Source organism: Crinia signifera, chromosome 5 (genome assembly GCF_055691185.1).
Source record: "Crinia signifera chromosome 5, ASM5569118v1, whole genome shotgun sequence".
Lineage (NCBI taxonomy): Eukaryota > Metazoa > Chordata > Amphibia > Anura > Myobatrachidae > Crinia > Crinia signifera.
Window position 1 is genome coordinate 90,747,927 of NC_139221.1, and position 23,214 is coordinate 90,771,140.

The 23,214-nt window shown below is 44.3% G+C and overlaps 1 protein-coding gene across 3 annotated transcripts in view; it reads right to left on the bottom strand.

Moving 5' to 3' along the window:
* MPPE1 (metallophosphoesterase 1) overlaps window positions 1-23,214 on the bottom strand; it is a 125,551-nt gene that overhangs the window by 74,505 nt on the left and 27,832 nt on the right. For all 3 annotated transcript variants that reach the window (XM_083187668.1, XM_083187669.1, XM_083187667.1), the window contains exon 4: window positions 4,925-5,028. In XM_083187668.1, the coding sequence (XP_083043794.1) occupies window positions 4,925-5,028 (104 nt within the window). The remainder of the gene's footprint in view (window positions 1-4,924; window positions 5,029-23,214) is intronic.

The following is a 23,214-nucleotide window of genomic DNA, read 5'->3' on the forward strand; positions in this document are numbered from 1 at the left end:
AGGGCCCCAGTACTTCTAGTACTGGCCCCCGTATTGTACCAGGGCAGCATTTTCCCAACGAAATCCCCTCCACTGCAAGAAAGGGCAGGACACAAAAAAGGTGCAAAGTTTGCTATAAAAAGGGAATAAGAAAGGAAACTATTTTCCACTGTGAAACTTGCCCCGACAAACCCGGCCTATGTATAAAGGAGTGTTTCAAAATATACCACACATCTATGGATTATTAGGTTCATCATTTCACCGTGCTTCGGGGGTCTTGCTAATGCCACATAGCACCCACCATTCATTCCACCAGAATCTGAGCTGCAAAATCCAAAAATCACTCCTTCCCTTCTGAGTCCTGCCATGCACCCAACTGGTATTTTTTGGTCACATGTGAGGCATTGCCGTACTCTGGAGAAATGGGGGCACAGATTTTGGGGTGCTTTGTCTCCTTCATTCCTTGTGAAAATGAAAAATTTTGAGCCAGAAGTACATTTTTGTGTAAAAAAATGTAATTTTTCATTTTCACAGCCCAGTTGTACCAAAATTGGTGAAACCCCTGGGGGTTTGAAATGTACACTATACCCCTAGATGAATTCCCTGAGGGGTGTAGTTTGCAAAATGGGGTCACTTGTGGGGGGGTTCCACTGTATTGGTAATGCAACATAGCACCCACCATTCATTCCACCAAAATCTGTGCTCCAAAATCCAAAAATCACTCCTTCCCTTCTAAGTCCTGCCATGCACCCAACTGGTATTTTTTGGTCACATGTGAGGCATTGCCGTACTCTGGAGAAATGGGGGCACAGATTTTGGGGTGCTTTGTCTCCTTCATTCCTTGTGAAAATGAAAAATTTTGAGCCAGAAGTACATTTTTGTGTAAAAAAATGTAATTTTTCATTTTCACAGCCCAGTTGCACCAAAATTGGTGAAACCCCTGGGGGTTTGAAATGTACACTATACCCCTAGATGAATTCCCTGAGGGGTGTACTTTGCAAAATGGGGTGACTTGTGGGGGGGTTCCACTGTATTGGTGCTTTGGGAGTCTTGCTAATGCAACATAGCACCCACCATTCATTCCACCAAAATCTGTGCTGCAAAATCCAAAAATCACTCCTTCCCTTCTGAGTCCTGCCATGCGCCCAACTGGTATTTTTTGGTCACATGTGAGGCATTGCCGTACTCGGGAGAAATTGGGGCACAGACTTTGGGGTGCTTTGTCTCCTTCATTCCTTGTTAAAATGAAAAATCTTGAGCCAGAAGTGCATGTTTGTGTAAAAAAATGTAATTTTTCATTTTCACAGCCCAGTTGTACCAAAATTGGTGAAACCCCTGGGGGTTTGAAATGTACACTATACCCCTAGATGAATTCCCTGAGGGGTGTACTTTGCAAAATGGGGTGACTTGTGGGGGGGTTCCACTGTATTGGTGCTTTGGGAGTCTTGCTAATGCAACATAGCACCCACCATTCATTCCACCAAAATCTGTGCTGCAAAATCCAAAAATCACTCCTTCCCTTCTGAGTCCTGCCATGCGCCCAACTGGTATTTTTTGGTCACATGTGAGGCATTGCCGTACTCGGGAGAAATTGGGGCACAGACTTTGGGGTGCTTTGTCTCCTTCATTTCTTGTGAAAATGAAAAATCTTGAGCCAGAAGTGCATGTTTGTGTAAAAAAATGTAATTTTTCATTTTCACAGCCCAGTTGTACCAAAATTGGTGAAACCCCTGGGGGTTTGAAATGTACACTATACCCCTAGATGAATTCCCTGAGGGGTGTACTTTGCAAAATGGGGTGACTTGTGGGGGGGTTCCACTGTATTGGTGCTTTGGGAGTCTTGCTAATGCAACATAGCACCCACCATTCATTCCACCAAAATCTGTGCTGCAAAATCCAAAAATCACTCCTTCCCTTCTGAGTCCTGCCATGCGCCCAACTGGTATTTTTTGGTCACATGTGAGGCATTGCCGTACTCGGGAGAAATTGGGGCACAGACTTTGGGGTGCTTTGTCTCCTTCATTCCTTGTGAAAATGAAAAATCTTGAGCCAGAAGTGCATGTTTGTGTAAAAAAATGTAATTTTTCATTTTCACAGCCCAGTTGTATCAAAATTGGTGAAACCCCTGGGGGTTTGAAATGTACACTATACCCCTAGATGAATTCCCTGAGGGGTGTAGTTTGCAAAATGGGGTGACTTGTGGGGGGGTTCCACTGTATTGGTGCAACATAGCACCCACCATTCATTCCACCAAAATCTGTGCTGCAAAATCCAAAAATCACTCCTTCCCTTCTGAGTCCTGCCATGCACCCAACTGGTATTTTTTGGTCACATGTGAGGCATTGCCGTACTCGGGAGAAATTGGGGCACAGATTTTGGGGTGCTTTGTCTCCTTCATTCCTTGTGAAAATGAAAAATTTTGAGCCAGAACTGCATGTTTGTGTAAAAAAATTTAATTTTCCATTTTCACATCCCAGTTGTACCAAAATTGGTGAAACCCCTGGGGGTTTGAAATGTACACTATACCCTTAGATGAATTCCCTGAGGGGTGTAGATTGCAAAATGGGGTGACTTGTGGGGGAGGTTCCTAACTTTTAGCACTTATGGTGCCTAGAAACCTACATGGTGCCTAAAAAAAAATCTCATAAAAAGGAGGCTCCAAAATCAAGTAGGTGCTCCTTCTATTATGAAGCCTGTGGTTTGGTCAACGTGCACACTAGGGCCACATATAGGATATTTTTGAAAACAAAAGAATTGGGGGAATCAATTTTTAGTCACATTTCTCTAGTAAAATCTACTGTATTCGTTAGAAAAATGTATTAAAATTGAAACTCTGCAAAAAAAAAGAAATTTTGAAATTTCACCTACACTTTGTTTTAATTCCTGTGAAACACCTAAAGGGTTAACAAACTTCCAAAATGCTGTTTTGAATACTGTGAGGGGTGCAGTTTTTGAAATGGCATCATTTATGGGGGTGTCTCACATACAAGTCCCTCAAAGTCACATCAGAACTGAACTGGTCCCTAAAAAAATCAGTGTTTGAAATTTTCTTGAAAATTTTAGAATTTGCTAGTCATATTTGAAGCCTCCTAGTGTCCAAAAAAATGAAAAGGAGGTTGAAATAATGATTGCAACATAAAGTAGACATATGGTCTTTGTTAGTTATTAACTATTTTGAGTGGTATGATTATTTGTCTCACAAGCAGAAAATGTGACATTTTGCATATTGCTAAATTTTCCATTTTTTCACGATATTTTGGTATTTTTCACAAAAAAACACAGACTGTATCGACCAAAATTTACCACTAACTTGAAGTACAATGTGTCACGAGAAAACAATCTCAAAATCACTGGGATAAGTAAAAGCAAAAAAAAGTTATCCCCACTTAAGTGAGACATGTCAGATTTGAAAAAAAGGGCTCTGTCATGAAGGCACAAACTGGCTCTGTCGTGAAGGGGTTAAAATGTGTCAGCGATTAATGAGTGCAGCAGCTACAGTAGGTTGTCTGGAAAATGTGAACTATTGGTAGCTCTCGAGGGCTAGGGTTGGCTACCACTGCTCTAAGCTGTGCGCGTGTACACAACTCGACGAGCGTGCACACAGACATTACAACAGAGCACACAAAGCAGCAGTGGTCCCCTTTTTGCAGTTATGAACTCAATTAATGTGTGTTTCACCCATTAACTACATTGTGTGAGGTGTTTTGAATGTTTAAATGTTTAATATAATTTTGAAGTAAAATTAACACATATGCTGAACGTCGTTTTCCATGTGTGTGTGTGTGTGTGTGTGTGTGTGTGTGTGTGTGTCGCACAAAAAATTTAATTTTCTTCCAAAGTTGCACAGGCAATATCTTTTGATGCACACAGCCTTCATAAAATTAGAGGGAACGTTGTGTTGGAGCCTAGGATGGTATTTGCAAAATGTGTTCCCAGGAAAAACAACCTGCAACTCTCCAAAAAGTTTCACTGGGCTGGGTCCTGTTTGATGCAATCTGGGCCAAAGGGATAGATCATACAACAACCAGCCAATAAAGGAAACCCTGCCTTCTCCATCCCGTGCACCACTCCAGTGTACTCAGTCCCTTGCAATGATTTTAGATGGGATGAAAGTTTGGAGCAGGAGAATCCTTTTAGCCTGCAGCCTCATATTGGTAGTAGTGCTAGCCTCAAAATAAAATGGCACCTATGCTCTGCCTACGGAGAGGAACAGGTATTAAGAGGAAGAACCAATGGGCAAGCCACAGGGACGGAAACAAGCACACCCTGGCTGATAAGATAAGCTCAGCCTCCCTCTGACTCCTCAGCCTAATTAAAAAAGTCCATGGAAAAGCCATGGCTCCTCATGGCCTCCTCAGCATCCCTGCTGCCTACATGTTAACAGAGATCAGTGGGCTAACATCACACAGTAGTGCTGTGCCTGCTCATCTGTATAGCACCACTACATCCGACTCACTGACGTGGAGGCTGCAGCGCAGGAGGAAAGGAGGTCAGGGGAGAGCGGGGAGTGCATGGCGCAGCAGTCTCTCACAGTAGTGCTTGCACTCATGCTTTTCTCTTTAGAACTGTGAGGGGCTGCAGTGTCTTACAGAGGTATGGCAGTGGCTTTTGTAGAAGCTGGGAAAAACTGCCTGCCTGACTGAATGTCAGGGGCACGCAAAACTCAACTTTTTGATATAAGTGGGTAAGGGTACAGAAAATAGAATAAAATAAGCTGAAGCACAGTCCAGAAGGACAAGTTCCCAAGGGCACCTAACTGGGGACTGATGGGTAGTAGAGGGGGAGGAGCTTCATACTTCTACATTATTGGCATTCCATTGTATTACCAGCAAGGCAGAGGTACGGTACATATATCAATCAGAATTTCCAAAACCCGCCTAATCTTCCTGATTTCATCACTTTGGCACTTGCAACATTTAGTCACAAAATCAAGCTGTGTACTTACTCATAATGAAATCCAATGTCATGATTTCCCACAACAACTATAAGCTCTGTATGAGGAGGGTGTCTGAACATAGACTGAAAGCGAGCAACATCATTTTTCCATGCCTGGGGGAAAGAATGAACATACAGCAACCAGTCACATACTGTAAATTATGTCTGCAATACATGTAGATGACAGCACTGTTACATGTAGACCACAGGTTCTCGAAATCAGTCCTCCGGACCCCACACAGTGCACGTTTTTCAGGTCTCCTAAACAGAATCAAGTAAAATAATTAGCTTCACCTGTGGCTCTTTTAAAATGTGTCAGTCAGTAATGAGTGCACCTGTCGGGTGACCTGGAAAATGTGAACTGTGTGGGGTCATGAGTACAGAGTTTGAGAACCACTGATGTAACTAACCAAATGCTATAAACTTTCACATTTACTGGAATTATATATTTAATAATACAAATATCTGTACAGTCGACTCTGAACAGCATATCTAAAGGAGCCCATACACGCTCCGTTCTGTGCTCCCACAGTTCTGTACTATGAGATGCGCGCTCCCGCGCATCTCATAGTACAGTACAAAAAGTATGTGCTGCACATACTTTTTGTACTAGCTTTACATCGTATCGCATCGCATTGGCATGCAATGCAGCGGTGTAGCTAGGTGCCATGGTGCCCGGAGCAAGGGCATATTTCGCGCCCCCCTACCCCGGTAATGAATTGGGGGCGTGGCTAACATGTGTTTGCATGTTACATTTCAAAAGAAAAAACTTAAAAAATAAGACACTATATAAGACACTGTAACAGAATCTGCTGCGCTATATAAGACAGTGTAACAGAATCTGCTGGGCTATATAAGACGCTGTAACGGAATCTGCTGCGCTATATAAGACGCTGTAACGGATTCTTCTGCGCTATATAAGACACTGTAACGGATTCTGCTGCACTATATAAGACACTGTAAGGGAATCTGCTGCGCTATATAAGAAACTGTAACGGATTCTGCTGCACTATATAAGACGCTGTAACGGAATCTGCTGCGCTACATAAGACGCTGTAACAGAATCTGCTGCGCTATATCAGACAGTGTAACGGAATCTGCTGCGCTATATAAGACGCTGTAACGGAATCTGCTGCGCTATATAAGACGCTGTAACGGATTCTTCTGCGCTATATAAGACACTGTAACGGATTCTGCTGCACTATATAAGACACTGTAAGGGAATCTGCTGCGCTATATAAGAAACTGTAACGGATTCTGCTGCACTATATAAGACGCTGTAACGGAATCTGCTGCGCTATATAAGACGCTGTAACGGAATCTGCTGCGCTATATAAGACGCTGTAACGGAATCTGCTGCGCTATATAAGACGCTGTAACGGAATCTGCCGCGCTATATAAGACGCTGTAACGGAATCTGCTGCGCTATATAAGACGCTGTAACGGAATCTGCTGCGCTATATAAGACGCTGTAACGGAATCTGCTGCGCTATATAAGACACTGTAACGGAATCTGCTGCGTTATATAAGACACTGTAACGGAATCTGCTGCGCTATATAAGACACTGTAACGGATTCTGCTGCACTATATAAGACACTGTAACGGAACCTGCTGCGCTATATAAGACACTGTAACGGAATCTGCTGCGCTATAGAAGACACTGTAACGGATTCTGCTGCGCTATATAATACACTGTAACGGAATCTGCTGCGCTATATAAGATGCTGACAGCTGTAAATAAATAAATATATATACAGCACAGCAGGTTAGCAGCAGATGCCAGAGAGATTCACTTTGCACCCCCCCCCCCTCCTCCCCTCCCCCAGGACACACGAATCACCCAAACCCCAAGTTAAACCTCATCATTAATTAGCTGTAAAAAATAAAAAAAGAAATCCACCTTGAATAATGATAGCAGGGCGGCAGCAGCAGAAACTTTCTCCTCATCAGCGCTTGGGATGGCTGTGGCTGATGACGGAGGAGGGAGTGAGAGCCGAGGCAGGCGACTCTGATGAGTCTGAGTGCTGCTGCGCTGCGCTGCGCTGCCCGGAAGCCTGTCCGAGCAGCAGCAGCACCAGCAGCAATTAGATTGGACGGAGTGAGTCACTGTCAGCCGCCCTAAGCGTCAGGGACCGGGCGAGCAGGCCAGGGCAGCTGGGCAGGCGCCGGGCAGGGCAGCCGCCGGCGCACGCTGCCCGCCGTTAGCACAGATGATCATTTCTGCGGAGGGGGGGCGGGCCGGCGGCGCCATTCGACCAATCGCCGCCCGGAGCAAGAGCTCCGGTGGCTCCGCCCTCCCTACGCCTCTGATGCAATGCGATGTGTACTTTAAAAGTACAGAACGGACGCCCAGAACGGAGCGTGTATGGGCTCCCTTAGACCCATCGATGATTGATGAAATGCCCAGCTCTATAAACACAACTCTCATTCTATCCCAAGGGGATCAGACATTTATGTAAGGTTGGTTTCCCAACATAACTCGGTCTGACACGCCGTGGTAGCCAGTGCCTGGCAGGGTGTCAATGGAGAACATAACATGCAGCTGCAAGGGTGTATGAGGTCACTGTAACCAATAGATCACATCCAGCATACATTAGAAAATGTTGGTATAAGCAGGACTTCAGTAAATAAATGTGCATATGGAGAAGAGGAGTGACTGAGAACCATTTATGGCTGCCTTTGTGTAAAAATCTATCATATACACTACAGGATGGGCTTTATTTCCACTGTATACTAATTAAATCACAATAAAAAAAACTCTACACAAAAACACTTTTTCCCAAACAAGACATAAATGGAACAATCATATTGAAGTTTGCATCACTATAACAAATGTGAACATGCTGCTTCAGTTCCTATGCTGATAAATGCTTGGTGCAATTGAACTTGCTGAACTGAAGCCTATATCCTTAACACAAAGGATGAAATCCTGTTGCAACAAGTCACTGTGGGACAGATGTATTACGCCTGGTAGAGTGATAAAGTTGTGATTGTGCGGTAATAAAGAGAAAGGTCATAATGCACCAGCCAATCAACTCCTAACTGTCATTTTTAAAACACAGCTGATTGGCTGGTGCCCAATCACCTTACACTATATTACCTTTTTATCACTTTACCAGGCTTAATACATCTGCCAAAGTATATGAACAGAGAAAATTCTTCCCTCAAACAATTACACAGAGATGGTAAGTCACACAGGGAGGAAAAAAGGAAAGGAATTAGCTAATTTTGTAAAAGACTGCCCCAACACCTGAGTCCTTTCCTTTTTTTCCTCCCAGTAGCGCACGCAGGGGGGGTTTCTGAGTACCCAGAAACCCCCCCAGGAGTCTAAGGACCCTATGCTGAAAGCTGAGGGTCCTCTCTTTCCATAGGTACAAGAATTTTAAAAATCGGCCCTTGGGAACCGGAGATATCTGACTTCAAAGCAGTGGTCCCCATCCAAGCCTGTTAATTGCTCATCCAAGTCAGATATTTCAGGTTCTGTCTGACTTTTGGTTTTTCTGAGGGTATATTCCAAAAGCTGGGACTCTCCCTCTTTGAGGAACACTAGTAGCTTGTCTCTACAGTTCCCAGAACCAGAGATATCAGCCTTCCAGCAGCTGGTTACTGCTCCAGCTCCACACACCTGGTATGTAGTTTTATATACTGTACTCATTGGCAGATTGCTCTGCCTTCTGAACTCTGATCCCCTAGTCCCCAGTAGCCAGTACCATTTGGTAGGTGGGATTCTCTCGTTTTTAATTCCATTAAAATCTAAGACATTTATTTCCGGGAACTGGAGATATCTGCAGTCAAGCAAGCTGTCATTCCACAAGAAAATTATGAATAATAAGCCCACTCCACTATACACCCCTCCTCTGCATATTAAACATCCTCCACCACCCTGGAAGTTATGTATCAGGGCCCCTTCATTCAGCCCAATGCCCCCTTCTCATCTCCCACCATCTGTGCAGTAAAGGGGTAATTAGTGGAAATGACTGATCCAGGCCCTACATGCTGAGCGGTTGACATAATACCCCCTACCACCCGCAGGCCATCAAAGCTTCCCCCACCCCTACCGCTGGAGGATCGGTAGGGGCCCCAATACATTGCTAAGCCCATGGGTCTACACTGCTGTTGACTCCGCTGTTTGTGTATATATATATATATATATATATATATATTATTATTTATATACATTTGGTCTATCTATATTACTTTATCTGACCTGGCATATACTGGGTCACCTAAGTGTCCATCTCCGTGTTTTGCTCCGCCCCCTCTGGAAACCCCCTTCTGAAAATCCTGCGTTTGCCCTTGCCTCCCATTGGGGCAGATGTATTAAGCCTACAGAAGAGATAAAGTGAAAAGAGATAAAGCAACAGCCAATGAACTGTGGTTGAAAATGACAGTTCGGAGTTGATTGGCTGGTGCTTTATCTCCTTTCACTTTATCTCCAGTTTATATCTTCTCCAGGCTTAACACATCTGCCCGTTTGACTTACCATTACCATGACTCGTGGGTGCACCACCAACCATAACTATTAACCCTGTAAAAGGGCCCAATTATATATATATGTTGGCCTAGATCACACCACATTTTGTCTTATAATATTGAAAGACGAACCCAGTGCGGAATAAAACCCTTTTCCTGCAATTACAAAAAAAGGGGATTTTTGTAAGAACTTACCGTTCGAACCCCTTTCTCTGAGTCCATCCTGGTGACACAGCTCGACATTGGGATGTAGGATAGTCCGCAGGAGCCAAGGCACCTATGCTGAAAGTCTTTGGGAGCAGGCTCCTCCCTTCTGCATCCCATGATGCTTCAGTTCAACTTCTAAAGCACACTAGGATACATAACTCAGTACAATGCCTGAACATCTTATATGACGGTATAACTTGTATATATTACATGAACGGTATAACTTACTGAGTGTAAGGGAGGGATCCCTGTGTCACCAGGATGGATTTAGAGAAGGGGGTTTGAAGTTCTTACAAAAATCCCCTTTTCTCTTTCGTCCATCCTGGTGACAGCTCGACATTGGGACGTTCAGGAGCCGGTTCTTTGGGAGGGTACACTCAGACTGAGTTTTCATCACTGCCTGCCCAAATGAAGCATCCTTCGATGTAAACTCATTAAATCTGTAAAATTTGGTAAAGGTGTGAACAGAGGACCAAGTGGCAGCCCTACACAACTGCTCCGCTGTAGCCCCATGACGCACAGCCAACGAGGAAGCAACTGACCTGGTGGTATGGGCATTGATCCGTGAAGGAACAGGTCTACCTACCTTAGTGTAAGCGAAGGCAATCACTGACCTTAACCATCTAGCAATTGTCTGCTTAGAAGCAGGCTACCCTATTTTATGCACATCATACAGTACCAGGAGCAAATCAGATTTGAAAATGTCCTTTACCCTTTCCACGTAAATTCGCAAGGCGTGAACAACGTCCAATTTTTTCAATTTGTTCCTATTTCTTGCCCTCTCAGGCGGAGAAAACACAGGAAGCACAATTTCCTGGTATAAGTGAAAGGAAGGTACCATAGGTAGAAACTTAGGCACTGTTCGAAACACAGCCCCATCATCATGAAAAATGTAAAATGTAGACTTGCAGGACAAGGCTCCAAACTCTGACACATGCCTAGCCAAAGCAATGGCCAACAAAAAAGCCAGTTTCCAAGAAACATATTTAAGATCAGCCGATCTTAATGGTTCAAAAGGAGGATTCTGTAATACATATCAGAACCAGAGACAAATCCCAAGGCGCCACAGGCTGCCTATATGAGGTTTAAGTCTGGTCACGCCCTGTAAAAAGGTCTGAACCTCAGGTAACAGAGCTACCCTCTTCTGAAAGAAAATAGACAATGCAGATAGTTGCACCTTTAAGGACTGTAAACCAAGTCCGACTGAGAATCCATCTTGCAGGATTTCCAAAAGTCTAGAAACCTTGAACCTAGAAGTGTGAACTCTCTGACGTTCACACCACCTGATGTAGATTTTCCATACCCAATGGTAATTTGCAGCTGACACAGGCTTACGAGCCCTAAGGATAGTCTGGATAACTGGATCAGAAAATCCCTTCTTTTTTAATAGGGAGGTTTCATAAAACACGTCGTCAAATTGAGACGAGCTAGGTCCAGGTGTAGAAACGGTCCTTGCCTTAGCAAATCCTGCCGAAGAGGAAGACGACAAGATTCCGTTGACAATCTTAGGATGTCGGAGTACCACGACCTCCTGAGCCTGTCCAGGGCAATCAGAATAGCCTGCACCTTCTAGGACTTCACTCTCTTCAGTACCCGCGGAATCATTGGAAATGGGGGGGAACACATATACCAGGCCAAAATGCCATGGATCTATCATGGCATCCACTGCTCAAGCTGTCGGTTCCCTTGTCCGAGAACAAAACCTCGGCACCTGACAGTTGTTCCTGGACGCCATTAGGTCAACCTCTGGGAGCCCCTAGCGATCCACAATCTCCTTGAAAACCTCCTAATGAAGTGCCCATTCTCCCTCCAGCAGATCCGCCCTACTGAGGAAATCCGCTTCTACATTCTGGATCCCTGGAATGAACACAGCCGATAGAGCAGGAATATTGATCTCTGCCCAGCTGAAAATCCGCAAGACTTCCTGCATTGCCATTTTGCTGCGAGTCCCGCCCTGATGATTCAGATAAGCCACAGTCATGGCATTGTCTGACTGCACACGTAGAGGCGCCCCTTCAGAAGATCCTCTGCCTGCAGAAGGGTGTTCCAAACTGCCCAAAGTTCCAATATATTGATTGGCAGCCTGGATTCCTTACTGGACCAGAGACCCTGCAACCGTAGGTGAAGGGCTACTGCCCCCCAACCCCTGAGACTGGCATCAGTTGTGATCACCAGCCAATCCCATGAGCAAAGGGAACGCCCCAGCTGCAAAGTCTCTGTGTCTGTCCACCAGATCATGGATTCTCTTGACTCCTGAGACAGAACCAACTGTTCCTGTTTCATAGTCTTTGCGTTCCCTGACCAACATGATAGGATGTTCCATTGAAAAATCCTTGAGTGAAACCTGGCAAACTGAAGTGTCTCGAAGGTTGCCACCATCTTGCCGAGTAATTTCACTCCCTGCCAACCTGTAAGGGCAGGAGCTTGTAAAATCAGCAACACCAGCTGACAAATGTCCACTGCCTTGGATTCCAGCAGAAACACCCTGTGAAAGTGGGTGTCCAAAATCACCCCCAGAAACTGCAGTCTCTGCGTGGGTGTCAAATGAGACTTGGGAAGGTTTAACACCCACCCTTGATCTTGTAAAAACTGCGTCGCAATGTTCAGATGTTCCTGAAAATTTTCCGCAGACTCCGCCTTGAACAAAAGGTCATCCAGATAAGGTATAATCACTATTCCTCTCAGTCTGAGGGCCGCAGCTATGACAGCCATCACTTCTGTAAAGACCCTTGGGGCAGTAGCCAGACCAATCGTAAGAGCTTGGAATTGCAAATGAGTCTCCCCTATCCCAAAGCAGTGTAAGGACTGATGTTCCTTGCAGATGGGTACATGTAGGTAAGCATCCTCTATATCCACGTATGCTATAAATTCTCCTGGCTCCATGCTTAATAACACTGAACGTAGAGACTCCATGCGAAAAAGATCCACTCATAGATGAAGATTTAAAGATTTTACATTTAGAATAGGTCTGAAAGACCCGTCTGGTTTGGGGACTAAGAAAAGGATTGAATAAAATCCCTTCTTTCTTTCCTCCTGAGGTACCCAGGACCACTACCCCTTTTTCAATGCTGCCCCCAAGAGGGCAGTCCACATACTGGTGGCCCGTGGCAAAGGTGGAGGGAGAAATTTCTTTGGGGGAACCCCCCTGAGATTTATCTGGTAACCCTTGGAAACAATTGAATAAACCCAAGGATCCGTGGTGGGATTTTTCCACCTGTCTCTGAGCCCAGAACGGGGTGTCTCCGCCCCATCATGCAGAGGACTTATCCTCTCTTTTTGACACATCCTTCTTAGTAAAGGCCCCAAATCAGGATTTGGGTGCCTTCCCTCTACCGGCTGGGAACCTACCTCTTCCTGCCTGTCCTCTGGTGGACGCGACGCCCCAAAAGGAGGAGCGAAAGGAAGGTTTAAAAACTCCACATTTAGATCCTGAAGTCTTAGGTGTAGTGGGAAGAAATGTACTCTTCCCTCCCGTAGCCTGTTTTATAATGGCTTCCAGCTCTGTCCCAAAAAGCAACTCACCTTTAAATGGTAAAGTTTAAGCGACTTCTTGGACTCGCTGTCTGCTTCACAGGGTTTTAGCCAAAGTGCTTTTCTAGCTGAAACAGATGTGGCGGAAACCTTGGACGCCATTCTTGCACCTTCTTCCCCAGCCTCACAAATGTACTCTGCTGCACATCTAAGCTTTTCAGCTAAAGTAAAGGCCTCTGAAACAGGCTGGAGATGACTGCCTTAGGCTTCTGCCCACTTAGTCATTGCCTTGGCAACCCAAGCAGAGGCAATAATGGGTGGAAGCATGAAACCCACTCCTTCAAAAACTGCATTAAGACATCCTTCCACTTTTTTGTCAACTGGATCCTTAAAGACCGCACCCCCCTGAACCGGCAAAGCCGTAGCCTTGGAAAATCTAGCCACAGGTGCAGAGGAACCTTTTCCCATAACTTCACATGTTCCTCAGGCATGGGGTACATATTAGAAAATCTCTTGGGCATAATTAATCTTTTGTCAGGAGTTTCCATGCTTCTCCCAGCACGGAAACCATACCCTTATCAGAAAGAAAAGTCACAGAATCCCTGCGAATTTTCTTAAAAACAGTGCTCAGGCACCTTGTCTTCCTCAGACAGATTTAATGTCTGTTTTACAGCCAGGATCAAATCCTCAATACCAGGGACCGAAGCTTCAGCATCTTCCCTCTGGTCCTAGCCCAAATCCTCCTCACACACACCCTCTTCGTCAGAATCCAAATTCAAAAGTGGGGGTGTAAAAAATGGGTGTCTAGGAGAAATAATCTCAGAGGATTTGGCAAATTGTTTCACAAAGGAGTTCATCTTATGAACACCTTGTGCAGTGTCCTGCATGACCTGCAATAAAACAGGGTCCCCCTGAGACGGGGCAATGGAGCCCATAGAAGTTTGGGAGGAAGAAATATGGCCAGGAGACTTCACTAAGTTATCCCTCTGCCTGCTTAAAGCCTCTACTAAGGCATTCATGGACCTCCCCAACGCAGCAGCCCACGCAGGTTCAGACCTATGGGCTTGCACTCCACTGGGCACAGACTCACATGAGGGGCAGAAGTCCCCTTGATCCATCTGTTCACATGTTAATTTAAAACTTGCAGTTAAGTAACATGGCACGCGCTCCCTCCTCCAAGGCAGCAGCATTACACCCTTCAGTCATGTCTAATACACAGTGCACAATGTCAGGCAATGCACAATCATGTAACAGTGTACTTATCTGTTGGCTTTCTGCTGCCAGTGACCTCAGCGATTAGCAGGGGAAGTGCTTTCCAGGAGAAACTGCACTCTCTGTACTCTGAAGAAAAAACCTTGTTTTAGCTCCGCAAGATGGAGAGAAATGGCGCCAGTACACAGAGCAGGAAGAGCCCAAGTCTCTGCTTCAGCGGGGAAGGATAGCCTTTTTGGTTCCTTTCCCCCTTTAGCCGCTCCCACAAGTCTTTCTCCTTACCTCTAGTGCCTCCCTTATTTATGGGACCACTTGGAGTTGCCCAGCAACACTGGGCTCCTGTAATAGACCTCACCTCCCTAGTGGGATTTCATTCTATAAGCCCTTCCAAGATGGCGGCCGCCATCGCAGGGGGTCCATCCCCCATGATCCCCTTCTATGCAAGGAGCCGGTTCAGGACACCCCCAGGGCTCAGGAAAACCTCTCTTGCATAGAGGTTAAGCGATGTGCAGAGGGAGCAGACAGCGTCTCTCTGCACACATAGAGCTGACAGAACACATTTCTGTCAACCTCTGCTGCGCTCTCAGTGTGTGTATACTTCTGTAAGAAGTAACACACTGGGAAAACCTGCTCTAACTAATGAGTTAATAAAATAATGAAAAACCTAACTACTCTTTTTAAAAAATCCAAAGGAAAAAAAGGTGGCTGCAGCAGCTCCTCCTGTGGGCACCTAAAACGAACTGGAGCCTCATGGGATGCAGAAGGGAGGAGCCTGCCCCCAAATACTTTCAGCATTAAGTGCCTTGGCTCCTGCAGACCCTTCTACATCCCAATGTCGAGCTGTATCACCAGGATGGACGAAAGAGAAAGAATGCACGATTTAAAACTAGCATTTACTTCATTTTAAAATACAGTATATTAGCATTCTTACATAATGTAGGAGTCAACAAGATTACACACTGATAACCTTTTCCAGTGGGAAAGCTCCAGGGTGCTTTACCCATTTAACAAATACTGGTATTTGTTAAACGGGTAAAAAGCAGTGTCCTACACATTTAAAGCCCTTTTTTTGGCAGTGGGAAAGGACCTTAAACTATATTCAAGATCCCACACTAGTCTTCCCCCCCCCCGTACCTTGCCACTGGAACCCCCCCCCCCCTTCCTCCTCCCCTGGTAACTTGCAGCTGATACCTCATGTGTGTCTCCCCTCCCCTGGTAGCCCCGCACCCCCCCCTCCCTCCCCTGGTACCTGGCAACAATCCATCCGAGCAGAGCGGTCAGCTGAGTGCATGCCAGGGCTTTTAGTCCACAGGTCCCGGACTGGTGCACAGACAGCGGGGGCACTGTGTATCCGGGCTTGTCCATGCTCAGGAGGAGGAAGCGGGTCCATTAAGAGATTGTCATTGCATCGGCCTGATCCCTGCCACAAATGGGAATTAGCTGACCCTCTAATTACATATGCGCATATGTAATGATCCGCTCATTACATATGCACATATGTAATGAGTGGGCCCACTAATTCCCATTTGCGGCAGGGACCCAGCCGATGAAATAACAATCTCCTAATAGACCCACTTCCTCCTCCTGAGCACGGACCTGCCCAGATCCCCAGTGCCCCCGCTGTCTGTGCACCAGCTGCAGCCTCCTCCTGCATCCTGCTTCTGCATGATGCTTTCATGCATCAGTTGGGGACCTGCCGACTAGGAGCCCTGGCACACTGCTGCCTACTGCACTGCCCCACTGCTCTGATGAATCGCTGCCAGGTACCAGGGGATGGGGGAGCAGGGTACCAGTCGGGGACCTGTCGACTAGGAGCCCTGGCACGCCCGCTGCCTACCGCACTGCCAGGTACCAGGGGAGGGGGGGGAGCGGAAATACCAGGGCACTAGGGGAGGGGTTAATCTCCACAGTTATGTCCTCCCAAATCTTCCATCTCCTTGTGTGTGTCAACCTCTCCTGTGGACACTCTATCCAATCCCGTGCAAGGGGTACCAGTATGGCAAGCTCCTGCGGTTCGAATGCCATGATACTGCTGGTTGGTTCCTCTGTTGGCCTCTTTTGGCCATGCCCACGGCTACCAGTCGCTGTACTTGAAGTGCTGGCCAGGCTACTCTCTTGGGAAGCCACCTGCTGTGTTCCCAATGATTCTGCTGAGGCAGAACATGGCCCAGCTGTAGGTTGGGCAGCTGTAGATTGGCCAGCTGCCTGCTCACCTCCCAATGTCTGGTCTCTGGTGAGGGCCACATTGGTGGTGATAGAGTCCAGGCGAGCTAGGAGGCGCTGATGCTCCTGTTCTCCCTCTGATTGAGAAGCAGACATGTTTGCAGCACAAAGTTGTATTTTGTGCACACCTATATATATACACATTGATGTAATAGGCGTACATCAGCCCCACCCTGCGTTCTGTGCGGCAGCGTTCCGTACGGCTACGTACACCGTGCGGCGCTTAGGCCACACCCATACCAGCGGACAAACAAATGTACAAAACCAGGCATACTTTCCAAGTCTGATTTTGTACTCATTGCCAGATTTGAACACCAATAAACACCTACAACTTTGGCCAGATATAAAATCTATATGTAAATGTTCATTTGTACTGTGCACTTGTTTGGTATGTCCAACAAATGACACTAACCCATTCCATATGTTAATCCAGTCCACAACTCATGCATTAGTAATCACTGCTTGCATCCAAATCACATGTGATAGGCCTATAAATACTGCCTTGATGCTAGGTACATAAATGGCACCATGAGTATGGGAAAATGTATAGCACTATTTTGTATGTTAGTGGTGTATTGCTTTCTGAACAATAAGGCTGACTAATGTAGTACCTTGTACAGATATGTGTAACTGTATATTGTGGCACACTATTTCACCTGTTGTTTTCTGCCATGTTTAGTGATTATATTGGTTTTCAAACTTCTTTCACCCTGTCTGTTTTGAATATACTAAGTACTGCCAAGGTTAGCTCAGCGATGCCAACCTACAGCAAGTGTTGTTTTGCCATGCGATGTTTTAGCTGTTTGTTGTGGCGCATACACGCTGTTAATGTAAAAATGATCAATAAAGTTATTAACAAATTTCACTGTGAACAACCAATTACAGGACATGATTGCTTGTATTGCGCCATTGCTAAGATGGCAGCCTATAGGAGAGCAGCCCCATTCTCGCCTGCGGAGTTTAGGGCACTGGTCTCCGTTATGGAGAGTAGGCTGGGCCGTGCGGGCCCTTTTATAAGTAATAGGCAGAAGCGCAGTACTTATGCTGCGGCCCGCCGCCGAATATTCGCCCGCACCCAGGTGCGGAGGACCATCGCCCAGCTGGAGAGGCGATGGTCAGACCTCCAGGGGCGACAGCAAGAATTGCTCCAGCAAATAAGGGGCAGGATAGCTCAATGTGAGTGTTTACACAATAAATGCACATTTTTAAATGATTGCTTAAAATAACTTTTTAAAGTCAATAAGGTAAACTGGCTGATCAGGAGTTTAAAATGACATACACTATATGTGTGCTACTTCCTCTTTGACATGCAGTCATGTGGATATAATATGTAATTGTATAGGATTATTGATTGTGATGCATACAATGGGGCAGATGTATTAAGCTTTAACAAGAGATAAATCCAAGGGTAATAAGGAGAGATAAACGTCCATCCAATCACATCATCACGGCCATGCTACAGGCTGCGTATGAAAAAAGACAGTAAGGAGCGGATTGGCTGGACATTTATCTCTCCTTATCACCCTTGCATTTATCTCTTGTTAAGGCTTAATACATCTGCCCCAATGACCCTTAATTGGCACTAATCGTTCTTTTCTCCAACACAGCACGGGATCGAGCACTACAGGCCCGGGAGGAGGCAGAGGCGGGGCAGGCCCGGGAGGAGGTGCCGGAGGAGAAGGTGGTGCCGGAGGAGGTGGTGGCGGAGGAAGTGGAGGAGGAGGTGGTGGCGGAGGAAGTGGAGGAGGAGGTGGTGGCGGAGGAAGTGGAGGAGGAGGTAGTGGCGGAGGAGGTGGAGGAGGCCAGTGATGAAGTGGAGGAGGTCGAGGCCTGTGAGGTGGTGCAGGTGGATGAAAGTGGTATGTATACATAATGCATCATAACTCATTTTTTGGACTACTATTTGTTATGTAGCACTGGTGAATCAATTGTGTTTTACAATAGTATAAAGTAATAAAACAAAGTGGGTAGCAACAGACACACAGATAGGGTGACCAAGTCATCCCTTTCATCCGGGACATTTCTTAATTACACAGGTTCTGGGGATGGCTTTCAGCTTGATTTTTACTGCCACAGAACCTGTGTAGTTAATCTGGATCCTGGATTAAAGGGATGACTTGCTCACCTTAGGGTTACATGCCCATGCTGCAAGCGTACAATCTGTAGCCTCATATAGGTGAATACAGTTTATAGTTGATTCATATTTTTAAACTAGATTAAGTATGGCATAAATGGAGTATGGACAGGCGTGGCTTAGAATGGAGTCACAAGTGGTCAGTGCCCCTGGGCCCTTCTCTAGCTAGCCACTTCCTGTGGTTGGCATGTATTTTTGCAACATAATTGTTGGTTGATTTTGTCTTAATAATGATTTTGTGCATGGGAGTGGGATAGTGCTGCAGCTTCACCTAACTGGCAATATGACAATGATTTATGGAGCAGACCATCAGCAGCCAAGCCATCCATGATTGCACAAGTGTACTGTGCATTCCTGAGAGTTGACTAAGTCCCATGCCACGTTGCATCAGAGAACAGACACTGTTTTTGATGAGTTGTTATTGGTGGAGCTCATTACATGCTTCTCATAGCTTAGTCATGGGTGGGTTGGGATTCAGAAGGAGCACTATGACTGTGAGGCCTTCTACAGAGTAAAGTGTAGAGGGACAAAAACAGGCTTTACATTTAGTATGTATGCATGTATGTATATATGTATGTGTCATATATATTTATATATGTCTATATATTTATATATCTCATATATATATATATATATATATATATATATATATATATATATATATATATATATATATATATTATTTTATTTATTTATTAACAGTTTCTTATATAGCGCACACAGATTCCGCAGCGCTTTACAAAGCATAATTAGGAGCAAAAACACATATCAAATTACAGTACAAGACAGTTTAGGACAAGTACATGGTAAAAATGGATAGTTGCATCAGGGGACAGGACACTGAAGCAATCATCAGGGTGGCAGAGGTTTATATATTCTAAGAAAGGCACAAGAGGAGAGAGGGCCCTGCTCGTGAGAGCTTACATTCTAAAAGGGGAGGGTTAGACAGACAGGGGTGACACAGAAGGGAAAGAAGTGAGCATAAACAGTAGGTAAGGATAAGCGATGGTCAGGTTTTATGCAGGAGGGTGGGAAGATGACAGCTTAGTCTTTGATATTTTAAGTCTAAAAAAGCGCTGGGTCATCCAAGAGTAGATAGCAGAGAGACAGTAGGAGATATGAGTGAGGATAGAGGGAAAGAGATCAGGAAAGGAGCAGTATATTTTAGTATTATCAGCATCGAGGTGATAGTGGAAGTTAAGTGAGCAAATAAGCTCACCCAGGGAGGACATATAGAGATAGAGAAGAAGAGGACCAAGAATAAAATGATGGGGGACACCTACTATCAATGGAAGAGCAGAAGTGGTGAAGTCATTAGAGGTACAGCTGTGCATTTTCAAAACAGACAGTGCAAATACAAGCATTAACAGTGATATTCAAAGTTTTAGCAGTTGCAGAAATAGTGATAAGTTGGATGAACATACAGATAGCCAGGAGTAGTATGTTGTGAGTATGAAGTGAGCTCACTCAAAGCAGTCCCTTGGTTTTCTGAGTTGCTGTAGTTTCTGTTTTTCTGAATCACTTTGATATCAAGATGTTAAGTTGGTTGGCAGTTTCTGTCCAGTTTAAGTCCAGAATAAGTCCAATCTTTAATCTATGTAACTTTTTCCCTACTTAAAAATCTTCCTACTTTAAAAACTGACAAAATATCAATAGTCAGCTTTCAATAGTCAGCCAGGCTGTGTCAGCCTAGTATTCTCACTAAATACTAAAAGCTGTTTCTAAGTTAATTGATTAAGACCCCACCCAGCCAGAGCCCCTCTCCCACTAGCAATAAAACTAAGATAAACAAATGGTAAGAGGTTACATACCATCCCAGCCACTATTACATTCTAACTCACTTTAATTCTTAATACAATTGCACAAATACCTATAAGAATGCAATATGCAGGCAGAGTGATGGTGACTCAATACTGGCAATGGCATGTAAGGTTAAATACCTATAAGAATGCAATATGCAGGCAGAGTGATGGTGACTCAATACTGGCAATGGCATGTAAGGTTAAATACCTATAAGAATGCAATATGCAGGCAGAGTGATGGTGACTCAATACTGGCAATGGCATGTAAGGTTAAATACCTATAAGAATGCAATATGCAGGCAGAGTGATGGTGACTCAATACTGGCAATGGCATGTAAGGTTAAATACCTATAAGAATGGAATATGCAGGCAGAGTGATGGTGACTCAATACTGGCAATGGCATGTAAGGTTAAATACCTATAAGAATGCAATATGCAGGCAGAGTGATGGTGACTCAATACTGGCAATGGCATGTAAGGTTAAATACCTATAAGAATGCAATATGCAGGCAGAGTGATGGTGACTCAATACTGGCAATGGCATGTAAGGTTAAATACCTATAAGAATGCAATATGCAGGCAGAGTGATGGTGACTCAATACTGGCAATGGCATGTAAGGTTAAATACCTATAAGAATGCAATATGCAGGCAGAGTGATGGTGACTCAATACTGGCAATGGCATGTAAGGTTAAATACCTATAAGAATGCAATATGCAGGCAGAGTGATGGTGACTCAATACTGGCAATGGCATGTAAGGTTAAATACCTGTAATGAGATGAATAAGAAGAAGACAGGCGTTACATCACAGTCGTTCCAGAATAAGTCCAATCTTTAATCTATGTAACTTTCTCCCTACTTAAAAATCTTCCTACTTTAAAAACTGACAAAATATCAATAGTCAGCTTTCAATAGTCAGCCAGGCTGTGTCAGCCTAGTATATATATATATATATATATATATATACATACATACATACATACATACATACACACATACATACATACATATACATGTCACCTTGCATTTATTAGATTTATGTATGACTATGTTAAATGTATTCATGAATATCATTCCTAATTTTACCCCCTTTAACATGCCCACAGATGAGCCTACCCAAGCAGATGAGGGTGTCCGTGGGGCCCTCCTGCGACTGAGGGACCACCTGCACCTAGTCCTGGCAGACCTGCAGGACTTAACAGACCTGCTGCTGTAAAGTTTTTATTTTTTACTTTACAATATTTTGTTTAAAAAATAAATAGTTGTTCACAGTTAGAAGTTGTCTGTGTTTTTTTGACATTAAACAGTATATGTGTAAATTGTTTAGCATATTTTTCAGTAGCAAAAAGGTACATACTGTATATAGATGTATGTTATTATAGTGTGCACATCCTTGCAATACACAAATGTACTATAATTGTAGAGCAATTAACATTATGCAAACAACAAAATACACACACACACTGTGTTTAAAACTGTTGTTCAGTTTCCTTTAGTATGTGTTAGTAATAATTAGCACTTTGTAGAATATTGCATTTCACGTGCAATTATGATATAATATGCATACATAAAACCTAGATAAAGGGGTGACAATGAATAAATAGCACTTCACATGATGTAAGGGTTAATGTCTGTAATGAATGTGGTAGTAATGTGTTTAAGTATCTATTAGGATTTAATTGATTCCAATTCCAAACAAACACTTTTTAATGAGGATGCCTAATTGCATAAGTGGGTCATGTGACCAATTTGTGAGTTCCGATAATAGTGGTGAGTTTTGCGATAATACACCGCATCGGTGCGTACGGGCAGGTTCCCGCGCAGACGCTGTAAGACCGTGCAGAATATGTGTGTGTCCACCGCACACGCAAGGTTTGGATGTTGTCCGTAAACACGCCCTCTTCTTAAAGTGTGAGTCCGTCCGAATGCGGAGGACGTTTCTTTGTACGATGTCCGCACAGCGTGGCGTGCGGTCCGCTCCGAAAGAATTCGGAAATTTACGCACCAACCAGAATAACATCCTGTGTGACAAAGACTATTTCTTTACTTATTTTTCTTAAGGTCAGCTTCGATATAGTCTGCTGCATTCACTTCTAGGGCAGTGCTCAGCAATTACACAGCACACTATGCTGCAGGCTTTGTCCTCATTATTAGCAGGACATTCAAAGTCTGTTTTTAGCATGCAAGGTTTTTTCTTGGCTTTAACAAGCATTATTTTTCAAACACCTGTGTGTACAATTCTGCACAGACATAAGCCCTGTACACACGCTTAGATTTGCTTTATATTTGATGTTAGATTCGATTTTCTATTAGATCTGGCATTAGATCATCCCATTTGATTTGGCATTAGATCTGTACTTTTGCATTCAATTCGATTTCATAATGTACTCATTCGATTTACTGGATGGAATTAGAGATTTCCTTGGCTGCACAGTAGATTTTTCTATTAGATTTTGAGAAAACGGGAGCGTGCATCGAATCGAATGCAGATCGAAAGTGTCCTAAAAACCATTCGATGTGGATTTGATTTTGCTTCTATATGCAAAATTGAATCGAAAACAGGGAAAAATCTAAGCATGTGTACACAGCTATAGACAACACAGAGGATGGCATAAGTTATCAAAATCAGGTAGAAACGAGACATTTATTTCCTAAAATGTGGCACTTTTTCCTGCCACGTATTTTCACTAATGTTTTTCTATAGATGTGTCACCATCCGGTTAGATGCCTATTATGTTTGAAAATTCGGTACTTGTGTATTATCACGGCACCCATCG